This window comes from Mus caroli, chromosome 2, assembly GCF_900094665.2.
Source record: "Mus caroli chromosome 2, CAROLI_EIJ_v1.1, whole genome shotgun sequence".
Lineage (NCBI taxonomy): Eukaryota > Metazoa > Chordata > Mammalia > Rodentia > Muridae > Mus > Mus caroli.
In genome coordinates, this window is record NC_034571.1 from 66,584,975 (window position 1) to 66,605,875 (window position 20,901).

Here is a 20,901-nt window from a genome sequence, read left to right on the forward strand (position 1 = left end):
ACTCATGAAAACAGATCAGGGACACAGGGACAGGAAGTTGACTCGGGATTTTAGTCTAATGTAAGCGGTGACTGTGGCTTTTCCCCATTGGCCGGGATCTGACTTCACTGTGTTTCATGATTGTCACAGAGAAAATGAAGGCAGGTGGGAAGGAACTTAAGTCATTTATAAGTTCCAAGAATGAATGAATCAGGGCTCGCTCTCTCTCTCTCCCCCCCCCGCCCCCTTGTGTGTGTGTGTGTGTAAGTGTAGAAAGGATGGTGGTGCTTAAAACATTTGCATTTGAGGTTTGCTAGGTATGGTAAGAGGAAAATATTTACATAAAAGTCTTACAAAACAGGAGAGATAGTAAGGTTTGAACTCCTTGTTGCAAACAAAAGTTTTCTAGCGGTTGACAGAAAAGACTAATGTTTACTGTTTCTTAAATTTGAACCTTGAAGGGCACTTTCCTTTTCACTATTTTATAGAGATGTAAAATCAGGTAGGCTGTATTAAAAATCAGGCATTTCCATCAGTCTGCCCTCAGGGATCTAGCAGAACTTATGTAATCACTTGCTGCCAGATGTGCCAGGGTGTGCCAGGTGTGCCACGCATAAAAGGGGTGCCACCCCAGCTCTCTCTCTGTCAATTTCTCTCTCTCTCTCAATCTCTCCCTCTCCCCTCCCCTCTCCTTCCTTCCCCCTTTCCTCCCCTACTCTCTCTGTCTTGTTCATTCTCTCTCTCATTCCCCATCTGTTTGTCTGTCTGCCTGCCTGTCTCTATCTTACCATCATGTCCACACTCCAAGACAGCCTTTTGCTCCCTCTGCTTCTCTAATAAACCTCTTAGACTAGATCTGTTTCCTGGCATCATTTCTTAGTGACACACCTGCCTTGGCATGGCCAGCCAAAGGTACCCACCTTCACAGCATTTATCCTATCAGCCTGGCTACTAGGCAGCAATCTGCAAACTCTGTGACCTCTGCTTCTTGGTGGCAAATGCATAGCCATTGGAAGGGTTGGAAAGACCTTGCCAGGCCTTGGTAACTATGAGCACACTGACAGAATCAAGCATCACAGAAGACAAAGGAAAATTTTGGGTAACTGAGTTGAGGGGTGTGTGTACGTGTTTATATATGTGCTCCTATGTAGGGATCCCTGTATCAGCTTGTGTATGCGTATATACATAGGTGTGCATGCATGCGTGTAGTGAATGGATGGGCAACTGGCAGAGGGAGGAGTCAGGAGGTTAGGACTCTCTAAGAGAAAACTGAAGTGATAACAGAAACTTTACAGATGCAGTTGCTAACAGTGTTGCTATAGTTACAAAAGGAGAAATGAGAAGAAGCATTTTGTTGTTTGTTTGTTTGTTTGAAAGCTTTAGGGCTTTTTAAACAATGTACTCATGAGATCTTGCTAGAATTTTACCCATGTGACACCTCCCTCTTTTCTGAACTCCTTTCCCCTTGACTGGGAACGGCTGTATGTGCACAGATGCCCCTCACGCTGGGCACACAAGTCATGGTCTGTATGGCACTAGATAGCTTTACTTCCCTCCTTAGCAAATATATGCAGATTGAGTGAACCGTCATCAACTCCTTCTTTCTGAATTTCATTGACATTGTTGGAAAAACTTGCAATTAGGAAAGAGTAAATAGTGTTCTGAGTGGTTAATAATTGTATAATTAAGACGATAACCTGATAAGTGGCAAACATCTTGAGTTTCAAAGACCTTTGACACCTCTACATCATCGCTGGCATTATAAATACACATGATTTCATCATACCGACTTATGTGTCTAAATGTTTTTGAGTGTAAAATGGGATTCATTATACTTGCTTTCTCTAATAGGCCACGATGATCAAAAATTTCCATTAGTGTCAAAACTCTTTGTAAAGCTAAGTGTTATAAAGACTGGGATTGTTAAGTATGTATTGTTTAAGATCTTATAGCTATAATAGAAAAGAATACACACATGTCTAAAGATCCTACAAAAGGCACACAAGTATGCTAGAGTATATCTCAAGCTTTGTATTCATTGATTTCTTTAGACACTGTGTGTGTGTGTTATATTTATGTGCTTATGCATGTTTGTGTGTGTGTGTGTGTAAGCCAGAGTCCAATGCTCAATGTGTTCCCCTGTCATTCTCTACCCTAATTTTTGAGACAGGGTCTCTCACTGGATCTGGATCTCACCTTATCCACAGACCATTTCCTCAGCCCCTCCTTAGATGCTTTTAAAGGTCATGACGACTAATGATCATATTGATGATGGCACTACTACGACTAGCTTCTGTAGCCTTGTGTAATTTATAAAGGTCTCATGAGTTATTATAGCTTTGGTAATTGCTCATTAAGGGAGGGAAATATCTTTTTTTTTTTTAACATTATCTTCTTGTTAAAATGAAGAGTCAAACTGAGCTACAAAGTCATTTTAATTCAAGTGTATTTCACTAACCTTATGCCCAGTGTTCTGAAACACATACACTAATCCTCGGGAGACATTTGAGATGGAAACAGTGGGACTAGCAGAGCTGGTACAGCGAGTGAAGCTCTGGGTCAGAGCTGGCAGAGTGACAAGCATGTATCAGGCTCTGAATCCAGTTTCCAGTACTGCATAAACATATACACATACAAACACACAGACACAGAAACAGAGACAAAACAAATAAATGTAACTTATAATTTTTTAATTAAAAACTTTTTAATTAAAAAATTATCATTTTTCACTCTTTGTGGAACTTAAATGTTTAACCACGGGCAGCATCACTGAGACCTTTGTGTTAGGACTGCACAAAACCATTGATCGTTTGTGACTTAAAGTCTGGGTTTGAACCTTGCTGATCTGGCTTCCTTTGAACTTCACGGAGGAACATTTTTCTTCGGCTGCTTTTGAGTGTTCACTTTCTCCTATGTAGTGTTAAGCTGACAAGCTACAGCTGCCCTGGTCTGCCTTCCTAGCAAAGGGTGTCCCGGGGGCCGGGGGGATATACAGGGGGGCTGCTTCCTTTGGAGCGAAGAGGGACCCTCATCTCTTCTTATTTTCCCACCACTTCAGTCACATTTTCAGTTACTGGCCTTGCAATCCCTCCTGGGCTAATTTCCATGCTCTCTTTGTGTTGGACAGTCCCAGGCCTCCTGCACCAGTGCTCTGACCCCCTGTAGGTGCCGACTACCACGTGGCATATGCCCAACTGGGCTGGATGCCCTCCGAGGGGCACCTTGCTGTTCTTGCTGTGCTGACAGTGTTTCCCTCCAAGCTCACACACACTCTCTGGGCAGCACTTCGATAAATCCTGAAATCCTAGCTACATTTCAAAGTCCTGAGCATCAAGGCCTTTGCTTCTGGTAGTTTGGAAGTTCACCATAGATGGTGGATGGAAAAGGGTCCTGTGTTGCTATAATAAAATATCACAGATTGGGAAATTCATAAAGAAAAAAAATCTGTCATAGTTCTGGAGTCTGAGTGCCCATTAGAAGATGCGGGGGTGGTGGTAGGGAATCTTACTTGCAGGGTCTTCTTGCTGCAGAAGCCCATGGTGGGCAAAAAGAAGGCAAAAATGTATCGTCCATGCAAAAGTCAAAGAGAAAGGGCCTGGAGAAGGAGAAGAGGTGCCACACTCATCCTTTTATTAGGGACTTGTTCCTATGACAGCAGTATGACCCTTCATGATAGCACAACCTTCAGGGCCTGAGAATCTCTTAAAGGTCTCAACGTGGCTATCTTGAAGTCTTAGAGCAAACCACAGCACCACTGAGGCCTATGGATCCCCTGGCTCTTCCAGGCACTCTGTCATCCCAGGAGCTGAGCACTGTATATCCTAGGTCTCCTTCTTCTACAGGAAGTTCCACCCACACCTTTGCTGTGGGGATTATCTAGGAGGCTAACCCGAACCACAGACATTTTCTTTGAATTTGGTGTTCTTGACTCTGAGCAGACCTTCCGTAGCTGTTTGTAATAGAAAGAACTTAAGATGGACAGAGGAGGCAGAGAGAGAGAGAGAGAGAGAGAGAGAGAGAGAGAGAGAGAGAGAGAGAGAGAGAGAGAGAGAGAGAGAGAGAGAGAGAGACCTGTGATGAGGACAGGTGGATAAATATTTGGAATGGTACACTTGGTATAGCCAAAAAACTTCATGGCACAGGCCTGTAGTCCAGCACTTGGGAGGTAAAGGGAGGCGGGCAGTTCAATGTCATCCTGGGCCACATTCTAAGTTCCAGGTAGTCTCCGGGTTCTGGAGACCCTGTCTCTGGCAGATGAATACGCAACTGTATTGAGTTCTGCCTTGTGGCCTGCTTCTCACTAAGACCTGACAGGTTCTGTGCCCTCTCTCCCCCTGCAGGCCGTTGGAGCGATCTAGTGAAGATGTGGACATAATTTTCACGCGGCTGAAAGGAGTTAAAGCTTTTGAGAAATTTCACCCAAACCTCCTTCGTCAGATTTGTTTATGCGGTTACTATGAGAACCTGGAAAAAGGAATCACACGTAAGGCCTGTGACTCTCCTGGTGTATACTTATGTGTGGCTTGTGTTCCTCCGCGGCTACTGTCAGGGGACAGATAGCATCCACAGAGTCTGGTACCAGATATTTGGGCGTCCAAGTGGGCTGATGTCTCTCTCCCCTGTGTTTATTTTGCTTCTCAGTCTTTTGTCCACAGTGTGAAATTGTTACCCCACCCCTCACCCCCAACCCCAGGGCAGCAGCTCACTTTCCAGATGGGTCTGGAAGGACAGACTGACATGCCCATTTAGCTGTGTCCTTAGAGATTCAAATAATTATCCTCTTTAAACCAGGAAAGAGATGACTGCTGGGCTATTAACAAAGTTTTCTTGTCTAATGCTGTTCACTATGTTTTGAACAGACCTCCATTATAAATAGTATTTATTTTAGGCATGAATCGGGGGCAACAAGAACAAAACAATGGGGTGAAAGCTGCCTTTTTAAAGTGCTTTTCTTTTCACTAAGAAAGCGGCAGCTCCCCATTTCTAGGTATATTTTATTCTGCAATAACAGAACACTTCCATCCAACTGCCTTGAATAACTAGTGACTCATTCAGGAGGAAAGAGACAAGAAACCAATTCCTGGTGTATGAAAGAGGTGAGATAATTCATGGCTGGTAGTGAGAAGCCTATGGGCAGCATAGCCTCCTCTGTGCACCTCAGGGCTTGGCTTGTGCCTCAGGCAGCTGCAGCATGGGGAGGCACTCCACGTCTACAGCAGAGATTCTCCCTGAAGGACTGTTCCCTCTCAGCTCCCCAGCAGACTTCCTGTGTTGTGTCACTGGCTAGAGTTGTACCCTGTGGCTGAAGTCTAGCCCCTGGCTTGATTAGAACAATCTTCACCATGTCAGCGGGGCTAGGACTTTTTGGACCAGGCCCGAGGATAAGAGTGTGAATTTGCATCAAATCTAGTTTGGTTGGGTGAGAGCACATGCTTGTGTGCTCTGGGTGGGGAAGGGACAGTATCATTGTAGAGTAATTTGGGAAATTAACAACAAAAGTTACCTGTCATCCCCAGACCTAGAGATGACTAACAATATTTAGTATGAGCCTGTTGAAATGTTTTCCCAGGTTCACACACACACATGGTCATGTTTCTGGTTTGAAAAGTTTCTTCACACAGGGACAAGGTTAGGTGGCTCTTTGGAAGGTTAGGTTCCAAGCATCCACTTGGGACCACTCACAATCCACGTAATTCCAGCTCCTGGGGATCTGAGATTCTTTCCTGACCTCTGCAGGCATATGTGTGCACGCATGCACACACATAGTCACTCATACACACACACACACACTCATACAGAGTGAGAGCCATATACTCTTACTCCATCTCTGTCCTGGCATGGATGTCCATGGCTCTCCACAACACGCCCACTGAGCAGGCTCAGAGCATATCTTCACCTGTGGTCCTCAGAAGCTGCGGTTAGGCATTATGCACCAGCCCTGCCAGGCCCCTGCTCACCCTCTGAGCAGGACTTCGATTTTCAGCAAGCCATTTGCTTGATCTCTGAGTACAAACATTAAAAAAAAAAAATCAGGTCATTCCATGTGGTTCCTTAGCCAACAGGAAAGTTGGTTTGTGGAGATTTTTGGAGCAAGAGTTTCAGAGAATGATTTTCTTTTTCTCTCCTTCTTTTTAAAATAAAAGGTTTATTTTATTTGTATTCATGTGTGTGTGTGTGTACATATGTGTGTGTATATGTGTGAATGTCTGCTACACGAGTGCCAGTGCTCACTGAGGTCAGAGGAGGGGGTTGCATCCCCTGGAGCAGGAGTTTCATGTTAGTTCTCCACCTAGGAAGCTGGGAAACGTTCTCAGCCTTTGGAAGGGCAGCAAGTGCTCTCAGCTGCTGAGCCTTCGCCCCAGCCCTACCCATGACGTAGCAAAGTCTCCTAGTAACATCCTGGAACTAGTGTTTGTCCTGAAGATCTAAATGGTTTCTCTCTGAGATTACAAACTCAGAGACAATTTAGGTTCAGCAATGGTGTGGATCATGGCCACGTGCAGAGGATGCAGAAAACAAACACGAAAACTGAGGGCTCAGTCTTTATATATATATTTTTATAAACAAAGAAAAAGAATCAATCCTTTGGTAGGTTTAAAAGGAAACGTGTTATGCTAGAAAAGACATTAGGTCCATTCATTTAATTAACTAACTTCCTGACATAGTTTTGCTCTCTCTTGGGCTGGCCACAGATTCATGGTCCTCTCACCTCAGCCTGAGTACTGGCACTGTGGGCCACCACGGTGGTTTTGATGCTGACCTCTGAAATTGGGTGGCATAACGTGGCAAGGCCAATAAGCCTTTTTCCTGTTTAGAGTCATCATTTTCCAAGAATCACAGCACAGTGAAGTGTATTTAAGACGAGGCACACAGGCTGTTAGTGAATTATGACAGTCCATGTTTTGTGTGGTGCTGGCTCCCCCAGAACTCACTATGTAAACATAGTGGCCTCAGACTCACAGAGATCCGCCTGCCTCTGCTTCCCGAGGGCTGTGACTAAACCTTGGAGTTATGACGTTGAGCCAATGGATCTTCCTGGAGTCAGGGTGATCAGTTATTACAGATCAGTGTCTGGGGCCATTCTATTGATGGGTATCTGCTCCCTAGAATGTTGAATCTATCGGATAAGCTTTGTGGGTGGATGGCTTTGAGGAAAGCCATGTTGTATTCTTGTCGGAATGGATCAAAGAAGGGTGAGAATCAGCCAAGCTTGCCATGGCCAGTGGGGATCTATCAGGTTGCAGTCATCAAACCTGTACATGGTCTGCTGACATCACTGTTTCTCTTTCAGTGTTTCGCCAAGGGGATATTGGAACCAACTGGTATGCTGTCCTGGCTGGGTCTTTGGATGTTAAAGTGTCTGAGACCAGCAGTCACCAGGTAATCTACCCTATCATTAAAAAAGAAGTGTGCTGGGTGTGGAGCTCAGTGGTGAGGTACTTGCCTAGCATGTGTGAGGCCTCAGGTTCAATCCTCAGTAACATATCACATGCAAAATAAAATAAAATAAAGCTAGGGTGTATCATTACTGTTGTCTTTAGTAAGATTTGTTTTTCTGAGGATTTCATATATGAGTACTGTATTTACACCATTACCAGCTCTCCCTCTCCTGCTCCACCTCCTTGTGCCCTCCCAGCTCCCTCTCAAATTCATGACCTTGTCTACCACGTTTTAGAGACATATTTTCAGACCTACTTCCCCCACAGTAAGTGTCCATTGAATTCCTTAGTTTAGTCACATCACAAACACACACTGAGAGTCTCGTGTGACGTGAGCTTGGTGTGAAGGGTTGGAACAGTCAGGACAGGGATGCAATGGCTGCTGGCTCCGGAGCTGCCAGCCTCTTGGGAAGTGCAAACAGTGCCACTGCAGCGTGACAGACAGTTTCATCACTGCTATACGAGGTGCGAGCACCAGGAAGGGCGTCTCTTGCGTCTCTCTGGGAGTCTGTCTTCTCTACATTGCCTGGTGACTTTTTTTTTGTATTAGAAGTTGTCCCCATCAGCCTCCTGGGAGCTGCAGAGATGCAGGGGAAAGTGGCTGACAGAGGTCCCTCAAACACTGCTCTCTCCACAGCTGGGCATGGTGGCACACGCCTTTAATCTCAGCACTTCGGAGGTAGAGCCAGGTGGATCTCTGAGTTCGAGGCCAGGCTGGTCTACTGAGTTCCAGGACAGCCAGGGCTACAAAGAGAAACCTTGTGTGGAAAACCCAAAAACCAAAATCAAAACAAAAGCAGTCCCCCAAACAACCAATCAAGCAAAAAACACAGTTCCAACTCACCAAAACAAAACAAACAAGCAATAAACCACACACAAAGAACCTCTCTTTCCCAGCCTAGGCTAGGGTGGCGGTTCAGTCAGGATGGTGCCTGCTGTATAAACAGAAGGACCAGAGTCCAACCCTCAGCATCCACATAACAGCCTGCTTGTAGCAGAGTAGATTAAAATCCCTGCCCGCGGTTTCTACCCTGCCTTTGACTATTGAGTTCCCAGGTGAAAAACACACTCACAGCCTTCATGTTTTTAATAAGCCGTAAGCAGCACAGTAGCCGGACAGCTGGTTATTTGGGGGCCATATGTAGTAGAGAATATTAAAATCCTGGCCTGGGGTTTCTACCCACCTTTAGTTGTTGCGTTCCTGGATGAAAGACACACAGCCTTTATAGATTTAATATGCCTTAAACAGCACAATATCTGGGCAGCTGCCCACCCTCCGTGCTGCTAGAATCTACTTTTCTATCAGTAATCCCAAGTTAGTACTTATTATTTACTATGTTCTATCTGGGCTGCTCTTAGTTCCAATTGGGCAGCCCTTAGGGCCACGTTTTTATGGCTTAGCAAACCCATGGCGGCTCTCCTTTCTCCTCTCCTTCATGTTCTTTTATTTCACGATGGCTTCTCCCGCCTCTTCCCCTCCTCCTGATCCTAAGCCCAGAAACCTCAGCCCCAGCCATGTCTCTTTTGCCCAGCTATTGACGGTTGGCATCTTTATTTATCAATCACAATTAACTGGGGGCAGGGTCACTCAGTGGCTTACTTGGGACTCTCTTGCTTTCGGGGTAACCAGTCTTGGGGGCCCCCAATACAAGCAGCACTAGGCCAACCCACTACACCTGCCAGCTCCCCTGGAGCTGGAGTTATGGATGGTTGTGAACCACCATGTGGATGCTGGGAACTGAACCCAGGTCCTCTGAAAGAACAGCTCATGCTCTTTGCTGCAGAGCCATCTCCTCAGCAACAGATACCCTCTTAAAACCATATCTCAAAAGACTGTTGGTGGGGTAGAATTTGGAACATACTTGGTTTCCTGTGTTAGGCTCACTGCTGTAGATGGCTACTGACCCCTTTGGTGACCAAGTCACTCTTGTCCCACAGGTGCTTTCCCTGTGTAGCAGTGTGCAGAGAATTCACCAGGCATGGCCTGCAGCTCCTGCCTTCCAGTTGTGGTGACTCATCCCCTCCTCTCTCTCACGACTGGTTTTCCTTGAATGTCAGAGAAGACTGATTTTTATCAGCTGCCTCAGTTTCCCAGTGGGTCTGAAAACAGCTGCCCTCTTTGTACAGTCACCCCGAGTAGACAGTTTTCCAAGCCCTTACCAGGTCTTGCATTACTCTTTGAACCCTCACATAGCCATGGGTTAGGTTTATTCCTGTTTTCTCTTTACAGATGAGGAAACTATGCCTGCTGCACAGCCTAAGGGATGTATTACCTTTAGAGAGTAAGGGAGCTAGGATTCACACACAGGCAGTCCAGTGCCTAGTCACATGCTATAAATCACTGCTCTGTGTGGTCTCATTGAACCATGAAGAGGGCTAGGAATGTAGTGCAGGTGGTAGAGAGCTTGCCTAGCTTGCAGCTGCCCACCCTCAGTACTAGATGAACCAGATGTAGTGGTGTACAATATTCTAGGTGGAAGCAGGAGGACAAGAAGTTCAAGGTCATGCTGAGGTACATGGAGAGTTGGGGTCAGCTTGAGCTACAGGAGACTGCTTCAAAATAAGAAGGAAAAGAAAGTAAGATGATAAAATATTACCCCCCCACACACACACACGCACACAAATGTGTAGAACGCACTCACGTGTGTAAACAGCACTCACGCACACACACGCACGCAAGCACATGCATGCATGCACGCACTGTTGCCATTCTGCAATGCTGGTGGGTGCTCCTGAGTGTCTCTGCTTAGAGCTTCTTGGTACTCATTCGCCTGTGAGGCTTCTGCACAGATGTGCCGCAGGGAGGACCTTGCACAGGGTCATTTGCCAGTCCCTCTTGCTCTTGGATTGGCCCTGAGTAAGTCCTGATGGAGAAAGGAGGGGCGCTGGAAAGGAAAAGGAAGGAAAGACGAAAGTGAGGGTTAAGGAGGAGAGAGAAGAGGGAAGACAGGGCAGCCATGACGGTCACACAGCCGCTGCTGTGGCCGGAGACTTTGATGGGGTTAAAGTAACACGTGGTCAGGGTCTTCAGGAATATTTCCTGAGGCAATGGGAGAGCCCCGTGAGGTCCTAGCAGGGGAGAGCTGATTAGTTCGGGGTTTTACACTTTAATTTAATATAATTTAATTGTAGGTGTTTACTATGTAATTTTGACCTTAAACCTAACGCAGAAAGCTTTTCTAAGCTGGGCTTGGTCTCCTAGTCTCCTAAATTGTGAGGAGTTACTAGCTTTCTGCTGCTGCTTCCTTACTGTCTGCTTTACACACTCCCTCCTATAAAGCTTAGCCAGCTTTCTGGATTTATTCTCATCATTAGGATACAGGCAAGAAAAGGGACATTGACTCCACCTGTTCTAGGAGGCAGACAGGGGGCGCCGGCTCTCAGGCAGCTCATGGTCCCAGTTGTGGGACAGGAAGAAGCTAAGGAGAGTTCGCAAGATGGCTGACCCTCCTCCCACCAGACTTCCTGAAAAGAAGAAGAAGGGGGAACCTCGGTTTATCTGGCTAGCTGTTTGGTGGGCACTGGGCCTCTGCCTGGTAGCAGTGGGGGCCAGTCAGCCCGACTGCGTAGCTTGAGAGGATAATGCCCTTTGTAAGAGAAAAAGAAGCAACTAGAAATAAGAGGAGAGAGGGAAAGAAGAAGAGAGAGGTTGCTCTTGAGGTTCGTGGGGCTTGGGGTTGGTAGAGGTAATACTGATGTTACGTTCTTGAGCACGGAAGCTGGAAACTGACTTTTTCTTATGTGGGAACACCAAGGGAAATGGATTTGTTCTTAAGACCATCAGCTAAGCCAGGCAGTGGTGGCACACGCCTTTAATCCCAGCACTCGGGAGGCAGAGGCAGGCGGATTTCTGAGTTCGAGGCCAGCCTGGTCTACAAAGTGAGTTCCAGGACAGCCAGGGCTACACAGAGAAACCCTGTCTTTAAAAACAAAACAAAACAAAACAAAACAAAACAAAACAAAACAAAACAAAACAAAACAAAACAAAACACCATCAACTAAAATTGAGACAAGGCTCACCTACCTTGGGAAGGGTAACATGCTTTCTTTAAAGTTTATTTGTGGGTAGCAAGATGGCTGAAAACAATCATGCAAGCCCGGAGACCGAAGTTTGATCCCTGGGGCGTATGCAGAAGGAGGAAGGATGCAATAGACTCTATAGAGTTGACCTCTAACCTCCACGTGTGTCCCATGGCATGTGTGCATCATCCCCCCAAATGATACATGAAAATGAATAAATTTAAATTTTATTCACTATGACATTAATCACATCCAAAAACCCTTTATGAGAAATCTAGTGTTTGACCAGGTTGGCCTACAACATCTATCATAGCACTATATCCTTTATGCCTATCTACAGGGACTGGCTTCATCTGTAGGCACTTATATGCTGGTGTATTCGTAGGCTTGGATATGAGACTCCATGACAGCAGTTCTAACCCTCCGGGGCCACCCAGATGCAGATCAACTAAATTTAAATTTAAGTCTGACGTAGTTCAAAGTTTGCATTCTTCCTGTTGCCCACACACAAGAAAGAGTGAGTAGAGTTGGAGGTAGGAAGTGAAGAAAGAGAAAGAAAAAACAGTTACAAGAGATTGAAGCAGACTGGGAGAGGATCTCAGAGAGCTGTGCTCAGGGTCCAGTCACCGGAGAGGAGAGAGCAGCCTTCCTTAGCTAGCCTGCGTCTCCATTTTCTTTCTCTGGGACCCTCTGTCTGTCTTCTCACCAAGTCAGAAAGGATACAGTGTCAAGCTCTCAAATGCACCCCAGTTTTACCCCTGGGTGGGGGACATTAGATGCTTTCTGGGGCAGAACTGAGCAGAGCAAGAAAGGCTTCTGGCGCAGGAGTGCCTCCTACAGGCGGCTGTGCACCGAGCATCCTACAAGCATCGCAGTGGCCACGTCCTGCGCACGACCTGTGATCTCTTGGAAGCACCGATGAGACTCATTTTATCCCAGTGACGTGCTCATGCGGGTCAGGTGGGGCAGCCAGTTCCTTGTGACTCTGGGGCTTATGTCCTTGCCGACAATGGGTGCCCGAAGGCTGGGGAGAGGGAAGGATAGAAGTGAGGCCAGCTGGGATCACAGTTGTGAGGAGAGGCCGCTCCCTGTGGGGCTCCTCTCTCCTGTCTTCTGCCTGTGATGCCAGCTCATAGTCCCAAGCCTTCACCAACATACCCACCCACACTCATCCTTGACCGCCTCTTAGATCTGGCGATGTGCGGTTAAACCAGTGTGGTTCTCCATTCCATAGCACACCCAAGCGGTGAAGTGGGATGGACAAGGGAAGAAAACGGAGAACGAGAATGGCAGGTTACAGGGTAGGGGCGAAACTGTTAGAAGGGATGTCAGTGTGTTGTGTGGGCAGCTGGGAGAACGAAAGGATCCTGACTCGGATGAAGGAGTGGGTGGTGGTGCCCCTGAAGAGGCAGGCATAGTATTTTTTTGTGCTATAGATTTATTGGGTTTTATCGACTTGATACTTTTTCTGAAAAAGTTACCCTATTTCATGAGGCGCCAGGGGGTTAAGAATGCATATATAAATATTCTATTTGCCTCATAAACTCCTATTACCTTCTGACCATTCTATATGCTATTTCCTTTTCCATCACTCACATTGTGCCAGGAGCTTAGGAACACTGTGTGTGTATGTGTGTGTGTGTGTGTGTGTGTGTGTGTGTGTGTGTGTGTGTGGCTTGAGCCCACCCAGAGGTTGGCCCACGTGTGCTTCGTCATGCTTGTCCACAGAGAAGTCATGGTCTCCTTAGGATGATGGAGTGGCAAAGCTGAAGAACTAGAGATCACTGGGACCCCCCGTCATCCCTGAGTCTTTCCTTTTCCATTGTCAGAGTTAGTCAACATGTGAGGTGGCCTATTGAAGTGTCCAAAGGTGTCTTACTAGTATCCAGGGGATCTGCCCACTGGGATGCCTAAGATCACAGTAAAGAAATCCACCGATCCCACATTGTAGAGAAGTATGAAAATGATTCAGGGAGTGAGTGGGCCTGCCAGTGTCAGGCCTTCGCTGTGTGGTGAGAATGGGGCCCACTGGGCTTCAGGCCTAGGGATGGCTTACCTCCCCAGCACAGGGGTCCAGCCCACTGTCAGCAGCCAGAATTAGTTGGTGAGATAGGTCTTACTCAATAGCCCTGCTTGGCCTGGGACTTACTGTATAGAAGACAAGGCTGGCCTCAAACTCAGAAATGCACATACCTCTGTCTACAAATGACACAAAATCCCATTGAGATCTGCATAGCTCATTTCTCAAGCAGTTATATTCTTCCTACTTCTGATGGACCCCAGAGCCACACCCTGCTTATTTGGCCTTGATTTCTGGGCAGCTGAGTCCCCCAAGCTAAAGGCTTCCAGAGCAACCTGACTGGGAGAGAGTAAGCCCCTGGATAGCAGGAGCACCTCCCACCAAGAGACCTTCCCCAAGACCTGATGCTCTTGTTCCCAGTTCCCGCATTGCTACTTTGTAACAACCGTGTTTGCCCTCAACATCCTGGGAAATGCAGAGCTGCATCTCCCTGTGCCCGGGAGCTTTTAGAGACCTGCAAACCCTCACGCCTATCTTCGTGTTTTTATTCCATGCTTATTTTTCTTCACCACCAAGCTTGCTGCAATGTGCACTCACATCAGAGACATGTCTCCCAGCTTCTCAGACAGCCTTCCGGCCTTGGCCGTTCTTTTTGCTATTTTACGGAACTTTGACCAGCCAACAAGGGGGTGTGCCTACAGGCAGCATCCATGTCTAATGTCGTCCGACATGACACACATGTTCATGTAGGTTTCTGCTTGGCAACAGGGATCTTGTTTAGGTGTAGTCTCTCCAGTTCCCCAGTGACACTTTGCCTGCATCTCCAGGGACATCCTACCCCCAAAACAATACAAACAAATAATAGCAATAGTGATGATGGTGGTGGTGGTGGTGATTATGATGATGACAGTAAACCTTAAAGTAGGCATATATACCTACTATATTAGACAACAGCACCCAACTCGTGTGTGTGTGTGTGTGTGCGCGCACAAGGCCTTTGCTTTTCCTTGCAGATTTTATAGGTGAGGAGAATTTATGGTATAACAAATATCTAAATCCTAGAAATATGTATGCTTTTTCAGCTATTCTGGAAACACCTAAACTAAGGGAAATCTCCAATCATATCAATTCCTAAAGACAGACTGACTTCCATGTTTCAAAATAGAGAATGGTGCTTTATGATGTCATTAAAGCCTGTGCATCTCTGTAACACTCACTGTTATCTTTATTTGATACAAACCCAGCAACTCCGTTGGGTATGGCTATGCACAGTTAGATACGCTATGAACTGAGGCTAGTGGGTCCTACCTTAATGAATCGCTGTATATAAAGCACTTAGTACAAAGCTTTGAATGATCAGGGTCCCGGTGTTTTCTGCTAACTAATAAAAAGTTGGCTGCCTAGACTGGAGAGCTGTTGGCTCCCATGCCTGCAATGCTAGTAATGGTCACAAGAGGGCAGTGTTAGAACATGAAAACCAGGAACTGCAGCCCAGTATTTTGAAACTGCAGGAGTTTAAATTTTGTTCAGCCATTTCACTGGAGCAGAGATTCTGGGCTGCACTTGGCCTTGGTCTCCACTTCATTCCACCCCCTCATCTGTCATTGTGCCATTATCTAGCAATTTTTACTCTGGTTTTGAAAAAAAGATCTCTTGCTGTTTTTCTCTCTAAGGTCAAATAGAAAACCTTTAGTCATCCCTGCCTTTGCTTTTACAACACAGATGCCTTTGTTCATTGCAGTTTTGATTATTAAATTTGAAGTACAGCTCTCTCTCCCTCTCCCCCCACCTTCCCTCCCTCCCTCTCTCCCTCTCTCACTCCCTCCCTCTCTGTGTGTGTGTCCTTACCCCCCCCCTCCCCTCCCCCGCTTCCTCTCCCTGATTCTTTCACTTGGCCACTCACTCTGTTCGCTTTCCTTTCAGTGACATCACCATTTTTGGGAGACATTACTTGAACACATTTCTGAACAATTTCCTGAAGCCCAGAAAATGTAAAAGGTGGCAAGCTGGTTGCAGATGGTGTCACCGCTGACTCCTGCCGGAGCTCTGGCTGGGACTGAGCTCTTCATTAGGAATGGATATGTAGTTGACTTAGCATTCTGCACAACTCACCCTACATGTAGTTTTGTTGTTGAGTATTCTTTGTCCGGGTGACACAGTGCTGGCCACTTCAGCTCTGCACTGGTTAGAAATGCCCGTGCCAGGCCGTGCTCTGCAAGCCAGCCCCAGCCAGCTTGCCTGATGTCCATTGGCTGCCCGACAAGCCGATTCCAGGGACACACTCTGAAAGGAACGGGCCTCGCCGTTGCCGCTTGCCAGAAAACACATTTGACTTAGAAGTATCTTGCCTTCCTGCTTGGCAGTAAATCCTTTTGACACACGTACAGTTGGATGCCTTGACAGACTCTGAAATTGGGTTCCATTCAATTTGATTACTTAAAAATGCTTAGGGAACTCAATAAATTCCAGGAGCAAATTCAAGCTCAGGAAGCAAAATGCAAGAGCTTTGAAACCTAGTGGCAAGTATAGGCTGGAAATGAACACTGTAAAAACATTAGCTTTTAAAGAATTTATCCTTCTGAGTCTACCTATACACTTAAAGATAACCTAACACAAATAAGATTGTTAATTCTTGACTCAATGACACAGAAATGAATAAATTCTGAATAGCTAACAGGTCTGATAACTCTTTTCGAGAGAGGGGTTTTTCTTTTTTCATCTTTGAGTCCAGGTCTTACTAATACCCCTGGCTGTCTCAGAGCTTACTATATAGAAGACCAGGCTGGCCTCAAACTCAAAACTGCACATACCTCTGCCTCCCGAGTGCTGGGATGAGAAACACGAGCCATCACATCTGGCCTAAGGTCTGATACCTCTTCAGAATCACAGGATAAATTTACATTTTCCATGAGTTTATCACAGACAAAGCTCGTGTGTATGGTATCCAATGAGTTACTCTGATGTCCCCAGATCATCTGCGCAGGCCAGGTTTCAGTGGACCATGATCGTACACTGTGACATGTAACCCTGGCCTTCTTACCACCGTGACCACTTCACAGTGTCCGTATGAACCCATGTGAGACAGCTCTGGCGAGAATGTCTGCTTTAAGACGGGAGAACGCCACAATGCAGATGCACAAAGCAGATAAATGAAGGGGTGATTAGTCGCAGTACAAAAGGATTCTTTGATTTACAGCAGGATTGTCAGGAGGGTTTCTTTGAATACAAGCTCCCCCAGAGAGCTCAAGTGTTTTGCAGATCATTCAAGCCACTTGACATCCAGACTGGGGGACAGAGAAACTTGGAATTTAAGTGTTGAAAGCCATCATTAGATGAAGCTTAATACAACACGACTGTAGAGGTTCTCTGTTGTTTAAATAAAGGCAAAAATATAATTTGCTTTTTAGAAGTGTAGAAAACCTATACATACGTGGCGATGGGACTGAGTTAGGAATTATATCGTGTTATTTTTATCTATTGAATTCTGGCAAGATGACTCAGCCAGTAAAGGTGATTGCCACCAAGCCTGATGACTTCAGTTCAAGTCCTGAAGCCCACACGCTAGAAAGAGAGAACCAACCCTTACAAGTTCTCACAACGACCTCATCGGGCATGCTATGGTATATGTGTCACGGTAGCTATTCCCCCCCAATACAGAAATGTTTAAGATGTGTTCCGCTATTAATCTTTTTTAAACATTTATTTATTTAATGTATATAACTGATCTATCTGCATGTACAGCTGCATGCCAGAAGAGATCATGAGGTCCCTTTATAGATGGTCACGAACCACCATGTGCTTGCTGGGAACTGAACTCAGGATCTCTAGAAGATTAGCCAGTGCTCTTAACTGTTGAGCCATCTCTCCAGCTGTTGATCTTGTTAAAGGCATTGCGACCATTTCACAGAGGTCTGAGAGGAGCCAAAGCCATGGAGGAAGTGTAATCTAGGTCTGCCAAGGTTTAGGCCTCTTCCACATCAGCTCTGTCTGACTCTTTTGTCTCTGTGTGGACCTCCTTTGCCTCTTGTTTGGTGCCTGTCACCACAGGCTGGTTGGCATCCTTTGGTTTGGTCCCAGCATCTAAGATGACTGTAGTTTTGTGTGGCAAAGGCTCAGGCAGGTTTAGAAACTGGTACACACAGACTGAGATATACATGTGGACAGGGACTGTGTGGAATAATTGTATGCCAACTTGACACAGGCTGCTGTCACCTGATAGGAGAGAACTCTGGAGTAAAAGCCTCATAAGATGGGGATGTAGACAGCCTGTAGGGCATTTTCTTAATTAGCGATTCATGTCAGGAGGACCCAGCCAGTTCTGAGCGGGATCACTCCTGGGCTGGGGGTCCTGGGTTTTATAAGAAAGCAGGCTGAACATGCCATTAGGAGCAAGTCAGTGAGCAGCAGCCCTCCATGGCCTCTGCAACAAACAGCTCCTGCCCTGTTTGAGTTCCTGCCATGATTGGTTTCCATAATGAATGGTTATAAGGATATATATGAGTGAAAGACAGCCTTTTCTTCCCAAGTTGCTTTGGGTTGTAGTGTTTCATCAAAGCGTTAATAGCCCTAGGTAAGTCAGGGAGTCAGAAGGCAGGCCCAGTGGGGAGCTGGACTCTACCCAGGCTCACTTGGAAATCTCCCCACAGAATGACTACCTGAGAGCCCTCGGTCTACAGATGTATTGTCAAATAATGCATCGGCAGGAACAGGAAGTCTGCAGCTAGGTAAAGAGACTGAGTAGTTTCTAGTCTCAGTTCTCCCTCTGCCTGTTTTGGACAAGATACTGAGCATCTTAGAGTCTGAATCTGTCTAACTTCTGAGACAGCGATAACAATGATGATAGTGTGGACCACTGTAATAACATTCCTAACCTCAAAAATCCTACAGGCTTCAAATTCTGAAACTTTTTGAGTGCTAGGAATGGAGTTTTCTATGTCTGATCCGATATGACAGGTAATTCAGACACAGTTTAGGGAATGGAGTGATCACTTGGTTGATAAAATATCTGCCAGAGAAGCACCAGGATTGAGTTCAGCTCTCCAGTCCCCCAGGCATGGCCACACCATAGGTAGCCCTGTGTGACAGGAACTGGGAGGGATGGAGGCAGGTGGGTCCCTGGAGATGGCTAGCCAGCCAGCCTAGCCAGTTGGTGAGTGCTGAATTCAGTGAGAGGCCCTGTCTCAAAGGATCCTGTCTCTGGCCTCCACGTGTGCACACACATGTACATACAAAACACAGCTCAATGTGTGTACACACTTGTTTGGAATATTGCATGAAGTTACTTTCAGAATGTGCAGAAGGAAATATGACATAAAAGTGATTGTGTGTTTAGAGAGAGGTTCCTCCTGCAAAGTATCTCCTGATTGTGTGTGTGTGTGTGTGTGTGTGTGTGTGTGTGTGTAATGCAAATATCCCACAGTCTTACAAAATGGGAACTCTTCTGACCCCGGGCATCTCGCTCAACCTCTGTCATCAATCGCAACACCCAGGAGTGACTAAGCATTTGTTTCTAGTCATGCTGTGTTCAAATAACACGACATGGGACAGCATTCCACTTCCATCCATGCAGAGGTCTCATCCCGGGGATCCTACGCCACCTTCTGGCCTCCCAGGGCACTGCACTCTTTAGTTTTCAAACCTTTAGTTTGAAAGGTCCTCAAAGCTAATAACAGACCAGGGCATTCGCTCACCGCTGTTCCCTGTTCCCAGGAAGGTCTGACTGCATTCTTCATTCTCTGTGGCACTGAAAACACCTTTTCCCCCCTCAGTTGACCTTAGTGAGCAATCTGCAGCCAACAGAATAGACAGACACTGTTGTCAAGATTCCCTGTGTGATAAGCATGGCGATATGAACATACCTGTAGCCCATGAACAGGCTTTAAAGAAATGTCATGTCACATGTAGAGACAGACATGTTCAGCAACAGGCAGAGATGTTCAAGCTTTGAATTCTGACCTGTGAAGATCTAGAGAGACAGTTGTATGGATGCAGGGGAACCGTCTCTTTTAGAATCTCCCACATTTATCTTGCCTTTCAACCTGTGTGCTGAGTAACCTATTAATCCCAACGCTTAGGAGAAAGTTCGGATGTGATCTATTTGATAATTTTTCCCTAAGCCCATAGGACACTCAAATTCCGATGTCGGTTGGTCTTTAGAAAATACAGATAGTTTCTGATCCCTTCCATTTCCCTGTGCTCAATTATCTCAGTGCCTAACCAATACCTCCCAGATCCATTCCAATTCCTAAGGAAATTTGTTCTTAAAAAGTGTTCTGAATCTCGTGCAACTGAAGTTTGAAGCTTCTGACAAGGAGGAGAGGGTTCCCAGCCTGACGTTCAGGATGAGAACCTGTGTTAGTTTGGATGAGGTGCTGGGTGGAATCCAGACCCTTGTGCATGCTGGGTAGGTGCTATACTGCTGGTACTGTCACGCGTGACTCTTGTCTTTAAATTTGACTGGTGCAAGCACGAAGATGAAGACTTGGGAAGGACTGATCACACACTCGCTTCTGGTGACAGTGTGGCTCCTTGGGATGGAGTTGGGCACGTGAGCAATGGACTGTGGCTGGGTGGCTGTTACTGTGGACTGTTCCAAGCAGTGCAGGTAGCAGGACCACCACAACTGAGTTTTGGACATGACCAGTCCTGACTCTGTGTATCCCGTGGTGATAAAGCTATAGCAGTTAGGAAGGGAGAGGAAGATGCCTGACAAATCTGCAAGCATCAGCTAGTTCTTACACAACGGAGGGCTTCACAACTCTCTTGCTGCATCCTTCTGAAGGGTCCCTTGTAAGTATTACAAAGTCTCTGCAGTAGTGGGGAGGTGGTGGCCTTTAATCTCAGCACTTGGGAGGCAGAGGCAGGCAGATCTCTGAGTTAGAGGCCAGCCTGGTCTACAGAGGGAGTTTCAGGGCAGGCAGGACAACACAGAGAACCCTGTCTTGAAAACAAAACAAACTTTCAACACTGGAAAGTATAGATTAGGCAAAAGAATTGGTTCTGAAGTTAAATTGACAGAAGAGTGCAGTATTCTAGTGAGATCCTTTGGGGAGCCCTCTGCTTTAGGGAACCTGTGGAGGCCTGTGGTTTGTCACCACTCATCTCATGTGTCTACCAGAATTAGAAAGTTATCCACCAAGTCTCCGAGTACTGATAACTTCGGTTCTGGGTATGCTTTTTGAATGAATTTGTTTGCAGATGTCCCTCTAGGGAATTTAGCTGCAGCTGTTCTTAGATTTCTCTCGGATCCTTTCCCCCCCTTTTCTGAAATATTATTGATTTTTATTTTCCTGAACATAATTTTAGAGGGTAATATCTTAGCAGAAGCAATTTGCCATGGTTCAAGGAGCTGGATTCTTGTGCTCATTCGTCTCAGTAATGCGATTGCAGAGTCACTAACTGGATCTTAATAACATTTGCCAATGATTGGGTATTAGATGCATG

At 46.1% G+C, this 20,901-nt stretch overlaps 1 protein-coding gene across 3 annotated transcripts in view; it reads left to right on the forward strand.

The window, feature by feature from the left end:
* Positions 1-20,901, forward strand: part of Rapgef4 (Rap guanine nucleotide exchange factor 4) — a 298,925-nt gene that overhangs the window by 51,538 nt on the left and 226,486 nt on the right. For all 3 annotated transcript variants that reach the window (XM_029474005.1, XM_029474006.1, XM_029474008.1), the window contains exons 2-3: positions 4,320-4,462; positions 7,271-7,359. In XM_029474005.1, the coding sequence (XP_029329865.1) occupies positions 4,320-4,462; positions 7,271-7,359 (232 nt within the window). The remainder of the gene's footprint in view (positions 1-4,319; positions 4,463-7,270; positions 7,360-20,901) is intronic.